General features: G+C 37.6%; 1 protein-coding gene across 1 annotated transcript; it reads left to right on the top strand.

Moving 5' to 3' along the window:
• Positions 1-1,813: 1,813 nt before the first annotated feature.
• LOC132059509 (putative gamma-glutamylcyclotransferase At3g02910) lies at positions 1,814-2,826 on the top strand. Its single transcript, XM_059452135.1, has one exon. The coding sequence runs from the start codon at positions 2,039-2,041 to the stop codon at positions 2,648-2,650; it is 612 nt and encodes a 203-aa protein (XP_059308118.1). The 5' UTR covers positions 1,814-2,038; the 3' UTR covers positions 2,651-2,826.
• The last annotated feature ends 4,562 nt before the right edge of the window (positions 2,827-7,388 follow it).

The raw sequence follows: 7,388 nt of genomic DNA, 5'->3' as shown, positions 1-7,388 counted from the left end.
AGATTATCAATAAATCAGATCATTTGATCAAATCCAAATATCCAAATCCGAAATCGAGCGACAATGATGGCGCGAGGGGAAATCTTTTTCTCAACTCTTTATGAGCTAAAAGATGTACTTCTAGCACACAAATGTTACTTTCCACTACCAATCTGGGAAAAAGGCCATTTGAAAAATTAATTTTTCAAATTTCTATCTCCCTCCAATTTTATTTTCCTACATTTCCCAATTCACACTTCGCCTTTAAAGTCCCCACTTAGAGCCCGTTTGGATTGGCTTATAAGTTGGCTTATAAAAATTTGTTTTCACTTTTTGAGTGTTTGGTGGTAATTAAAGTCATTTTGTCTTAAAATAAGCTCAAAAAATAATTGACCCATTTAACTTAGTTTATCTAAAAGCGAACATAAGTTCGAAAACGACTTATAAGCCAAAAAAAATAAGTTGGGCTACCCCAACTTATTTTTTTCAGAACATAAAAAATTAAAAACTTTTAAGCCTATAAGCCCAATCCAAACGGGCTCTTAATGTCTTTAAAGCCCAACGTATGTTGAGGACTTCCTCACAGAAGAATACACCTTCTTTCATCTCAATATCAAAATGCTACAGCTTCAGATGAGATTGTTTACCACTTAAATTATATAGCAAAGTTGGTACATATGAAAAAAAAAAAAAAAAAGTGACAAACACCTATTATATATCCAACAAATAAAACGATTTACATCCATGAACTATTAAACATGGGGTTTTTCTTCACCGCAATATAAAAGATGGTTAAAAAGAAAACGCGAGGCAAATTCATGTTAGCTATTATCTCAATTCCTTTAAAATACAATCAAGTAAGTATGACTTGAAAAAAGGCGAGGAATGACCAAAAAAAGCTAATACATCATCTTATTTTACCAATATTACACTGTCAAGAAATATTATTCCAAGTTGTAGCTGCATGTTTTGTATGTTTGTTTGCACCTTAAATTGTTATGCATGAACCTTACATTTTGAGATTATAAAAATAAACCGATCATGTGTGAACCAAGGCACACTTATATCTCGTATTTAATTTTAAAACAATATAGAATTAAATATATTTTGTACTTAGAAAAGAAAAAAGAAAACCAGAATTGCATCGTCATTGCTGACTCACGGATCCAATACCAGGGTCCACGATTCCCGGACCCAAATTACACGTCAAAGGACTTTTTCCCTGTGAATTTTGAGTTAATAGCGGTTTTGGTCCTTGAACTATTGCTAAATCCTAATTTGGATCTTTATGATATCTGATTATACATATTTAACCTTTAATTAATTGAAATAGGCATTTTTAATTCCTTTACTTAGGAATTATAAATTTATCATAATTAATAATTGTTCCACCACTTAAATGCACATATGTTATTTAAACTTATACTGTTACTTAATATTTGACGGCAGTATAGTTATAAGAATAATTCGAATATAGCGTACTTCTTACATAATAAGACTAAAATACATCTCTCGAATAATTATACGGAAAATGGCCAAATATATCCGTGTACTATTAAAAATAGTTAAATATACCCTTCTCATCATACTTTGGCACAACTCATTAGCTCATGAATTCATCTGTAATTTTGTTTACTAATTGATAAACTATTTTGCACTATATATAATCTGTTTGCGGAAGAAGAAGATGGAGAATCAGTAGAGATACCATTTTTTCAGGCCACAAAAGAAAAGATGATGAAAATGGTTCGGGTTGGGTTAACGGGTGGGTTTCTAAAGGAATCGGGTATTTAAAATTGGTGGTGTGTCATTTGATTTTGAGCTTGGCAAGTGTCTCATTAAGGGCAAGTTTGTGCCAAACTATAATGGGAGAGGTATATTTACACCGAAGTATAACAGTATGGTATATTTAGACCAAAAATATAAAGAGAGGTATATTCAAACTATTTTCAATAGTACACGGGTAAATTTGGCCCTTTACCGTTAATTATAAGTCAAATGTGCTTTGTCTGGTATACAAGGACCAAAATGAAAACATCCTTATAATTAGGGACTAAAAATGATATTATCCCTTTATTTTGTTTTCACCCGTGAAAAGTTGTTGTTAAACTCATCAGTGTCTTTCCACTTTTCTGGAAAATCAGTTACGTCCATAATGGCTACCACCAAAACCGATTCGCATTTGATTTTCTCTTACGGAACTCTAAAGCGCGGATTCCCCAACCACCACTTAATCGAAACCCTAATCTGCACCGGTGACGTCATCTTCATAGGCGAATACACAACGGTCTCCACCTTCCCGCTAGTCCGCGGGCCCTACGGTATCCCATACCTGATCAACATCCCCGGGTCGGGTCACCGGGTCAAGGGCGAGCTATACAAGGTGAAGTCCAATGGACTTGGCCCGTTAGATGATTTGGAAGGGATTGAGATAGGGCATTATGAGAGGCTGCCGGTGAGTGTTGTTGGTGGTGATGAGGTAGTGGTGTCGGCGGAGGCGTATTTTGCGCATAGGAGTTTTGGTGAAGGGATGTGGAAGAGATGTGGAGAGATGGGGTTGGAGGAGTTTAGTGTTGACATGGCTGGCAAGTATGAGAGGAAAGAAGACAGGCCGAGTAATCGTGATTTTATTCAGGATATTACAGATTTTATCCACAATGGTGATAATTGAGATTGTGGTCTTCTTCTCTTTTATTGGTTAGAAAAATAAAGTAGAATTATGTCATTGTGATTATTGCTAGATGAAGCATGTGACTATTGCTATTATTCCTACTACTATTGCAAATGCTTTATATTGTATGAACAGGGACAGGTTAATAGATTTGAAGCTTATAGCTTGCAATTTCATCTTTTTATGTTTGTAAGGGATTATATTTGAAATGTATGTGTACTCTTAATTTGCATGTTCACGCATATTTGAATAATAACTAGTTTTTCTCCAATTAATTTTGCCTTCTTTTAAGAAAAAATGACCAAGTAGATGAAATTAATACAATTATCTTTTCCGAGTATGTTTTGGCGATCTTTTAAGAGTATGATCTTCTTCTCTTTTCTTTATTAATTCAAATGTTTTAATTAGTTAGGGAAAAATAATACCACCATTATGTCATTGTGATTTGCGACTGTTGCTATTAGTTCTATTGGAAATGCTTCGTATTGGATGAAAAAAATTATTGGGAAAAACATATATGTTACTCCTCTTTCCAATTTTGTGATAATGTCACGATCCAATTTAGCTAAGTCGCGCGGGCACCTACGTTTCTCACCTCTGTAGGCGAACCCTCAACCCAATAATAGTAAAAACATGAATAAATAAGTAAGTAAGCGGAAGAGACAAAATCACATAAGTTTGACGATAATGATATAGAAATATGCGAAAGTAAGGAAAATACACCCCGGAGTCTAGTATAACCATTCAAGAGAATCTAACTAGATAGTCTGGAATTATCAATAATATATCAAAAGTCTGAATATGTCTCAGAATAGCAAATAAGACATAAATAAACGAAGAATCTTCAAGGTGGCGGACGTCCTCATGCTCACCCTGTAGACTCTAAACAAAGAACTCTCGGAACGACTATCAACCACGAGAAACAGGGGTCAATCCCACCTAGAATTCTGCATTCATAAAAGAATGCAAAGAAGTGCAGGTCAGTACAAACAACAACACTAGTAGGTATCATAGGCCAACTAAGACTAGTTGACATATATAAAGACAATAAGGTAAGAGAAAGCAAGCAAACCATAGAGTACAATTCATGCTTCCAAGAAATCGACTCACATAATCCAGCCTTGATGTAACAACTAGCCCCAAGTGAAACAAATATCCAAGTATATCGAAAACTCAGTCCCATCAAGACAAATCAACACATAGCCCATATCAAATACAGTCCAAGAATATGACAAACACAGTATCCAAGTCATAAGCAACCACGAAGCATAATCAAGTAATGCAATGCAATGCTCGTACTCTTGTACTCCGACAGCGGAATACCTTCACGCCTCGGTAGCACAACCCATGGGGGACCCGCGAAGTCTAAGCACCATCACTCTGCACACAGCTCAGAGGACCCAATTATCTACAAGTATAGCAATATTGGTGTTTCATATCAGCCCCTCCAAACACAGCTCAGAGGTAACGTACCATGTTCCATAATCAGCCCCTCTACACACAGCTCAGAGGTGACTTACCATGTTCCATAATCATCAATGTTCCTTCTTATTTCCATCAATAGTACCAATCACACAGCAGAATAAAATGATATGAAATGAATATGGAACGATGCAAGTACAAACAATGAATAATATCAAGTTCAAGTTGTGCCACACACAGCGCATCAAATATGAAATGATTATGGGACGATGCAAGTACAACAATGAATAATATCAGGTTCAAGTTGTGCCACACATAGCGCACCCATACCGTCAACAAGTGATCCATACAGTAATCATAATAAATCTCCAATTTTCATAACAATAAGAGTCAACTACCCCCAAAATGGCTATACCAATAACGAGGCATACACTAAGTACCAATATCAATATCAAGCAATTTCATCCTTCCGATTTACTCCCAATTCACAAACAATCTACCAATTTATACACAACGTACCAAACAGGGCCCTATGGAGTCTACAGGCCACTAGCCCGATCAAACAAGTCATAAGCAAAAGCAAACCCTAAGGCAACATCCAACCCAACTCCATACCCGAAGATTTACATGATATCTCCAACAATATCATCTAAATATACGCTTCACTAGTCGAAGTCTCACCATAGGGGTAAACCGTAACCTACTTGGAAGGCCGAACAACAATATCACCAACAATCACACATTAGCCTTTCCTTTCCTTTCCTTTGAGCCTCGAGATCAAGAAATTCTAAACATATTCGAATCATGGAATTAGAATCAAGAAGAACATCAAACAAATCCTACTTCTATTCAAGACCCAAATCCCTAACCTATGGAATAGAGTTTATGAACTAGAAGGGTGAAATTAGGAATCTAAACATCCCAACATGAAACTAAACCTCTAGGTGATCAATTCTCATCAATAGCAAGCTAGAATAATCAACAATTCACTCAATTTCGAATTCTAGGCGAAACCCCCAAATTTGGGTACAAACTCTAACTTTAAATTCACCAATTAAGCCTTGGAAATGGAAGTTTCAAGTTACAATAGCTAATACCCATCAATATCATGCTAAATCCACCAAATAAACAAGGTTTTATCATCATAAGATCATTAGAGAAAGAACCCACAAAACCCCCTTTTTGCTCTTACCATTTAAGAGAAATGTAGGCACGGATTATTGATTAGGAAAAGCTAATGAATGATTTATAGACAAGATTGTTACCTTAGAGAAGAAATCAGTGAAACCCCTCCAAAATCACCTCCTTAAGCCTCAAGAACAAGTATAGGAAATGACTTAATGTCTAAGGGTTTTAACACATTAAAAGGACTCTGACTCAGCTAATACTGCTTCTGCGGCATCGGGACCGCTCCAGCGGTCACGTCTCGACGGCCACTCAGACCGCCATGATGGTCCACTCACAAATGCCCGTAGCCTCTTCAGCGGCCGGGCAACCGCTATAGCGGTGCTGGTGCCGTTATAGCGGGCACCAAGACCAAATTCCCCAAAATAAACACAAACTCAATCCCGAAATCCCGAGGCCATCTTCTCACAAACCACATACACAGACACACATAAAAAACACGCTACAGTCGCACTCGTGGCCTCAGAATTCCAAATGGAGGTCTCGTTGACCGAGTACCCCTGATATCTCGCTTCCAACTTCCCAACTCAAGTCCCAAAATGCACCCGAGTGCATTGGGAACCGAACCAGATATGCACATAAGTCCTAGATGACCATCCGAACCTCTTGAAATTGACGGATTCTGAAAAAAGGTCCATTTACCCAAAAGTCAACTTTGAGTCAGCCATTTTTCGCTTTTAAGCCAAATTTCCCCAAAACTTACCAAATCAACTCCGATGACCTCAGGAAGCGTGCCAACAGTCCCTGCGATCAAATATGAACTAAATAAAGCTCGAAAAAAGATCAAAGGTGTCAGAAACGCAATAACGACTAAACGGGTCGTTACATCAGATACCAATTAAATAATTGCTTGTCCTTGAGCGATAAGGAAGAGAACGGGAAAGATACCTGAGCCGCAACAACTGGGGATATCTCAACACATATCGGGGAAAGATTCTCTCTGAAAAAAATTGAATCCCAACGAATGATATAGGAACCATTAGAATGTCACTTCCTCGTCGTAGAGACATGAAAGATCGGACTCACACCTGACAGACTTGGTAAACAACTAACTCACAAAACACAAGATCAATACAACCAATAATCTCAAACAGCCCAATGCACCTCTGGCTCACTTTCCAGTCACGACTCTCTAAACTTAGCTCAAGCTCTAATTCTCATATCTTTATATTCAAATTTCCCCCGCAATTGATCCTCGAATAAACGAATTGCTTTACTTGAATTCTCTGATTTGATAAAATCACAACTCTGAACGCGATCAATAGGCCCCACAAACACTTTCCCATACCAACGCAATCCTCTGAAACATGGTCACAAATCATAGCCCATTCTGAACCAATAAAATACTCTAATTCCGCTAACTCCTTCTCCCACATCTTCTAAGGCCGTTACTCGCACCGCGATTCCTTAGAAACATATGAACACACATACCAAAATCCTGAACCCATCTAGCCAGAAAGAATCCTTGATACATCTGAGATCCTTACGCAATTCTATCAAAAATGATCTTATTGAAAGCTAACTTGGCTAGTTCCAAGTCTTCTTAAACCTTCAAATCACAATACAGGAACCCTACCGCTGACTACCTCGCCGAGCAAAGTCTATCGGAACCCAACTGATCACTATAAAGACCTCTCGCACAACAGGTCCTCCTCAAATCTGTACTAAGCTTATTGAAAACCATTATTCGATCCAAGTAACTGTTCTCAGAAAATATCATCAAATCCACTAGGCAACCTTGACAACGCTTGGTAAATCTGCCATACCTCAAATTTGAGCCAAAACACATAGAATCTTTAAATATCTTCCTGGAAATATAACCATAGACCATTAAGCCTAACTCGAACCATGCTGACCCGGAATGAATGCACAACTCTCGAATATCACCAATAGTCATTTGAACTGACTCCGAATTCCCGAAACCAATCACAGTCCTATCGTACCTCTGTGGCGGTCAATTCTCATCTTTTCCTTGCGCATAACAAATCATGTCTATCACTTTCGACTCCACAAGTTGAGTCCTATCCGGGTTATCAACTTAGTACTGAAGAGCTATACCTTACGATTTCAATCTTCATTTTTCTTAACCTTTTCCTGATACGCAAATCCGATACAGCCCAAACTTTTTGAC

Source organism: Lycium ferocissimum, chromosome 6 (genome assembly GCF_029784015.1).
Source record: "Lycium ferocissimum isolate CSIRO_LF1 chromosome 6, AGI_CSIRO_Lferr_CH_V1, whole genome shotgun sequence".
Classification (NCBI taxonomy): domain Eukaryota; kingdom Viridiplantae; phylum Streptophyta; class Magnoliopsida; order Solanales; family Solanaceae; genus Lycium; species Lycium ferocissimum.
The sequence above is the reverse complement of the archived record's forward strand: the minus strand, read 5'-3'. Positions and strand labels throughout refer to the sequence as shown.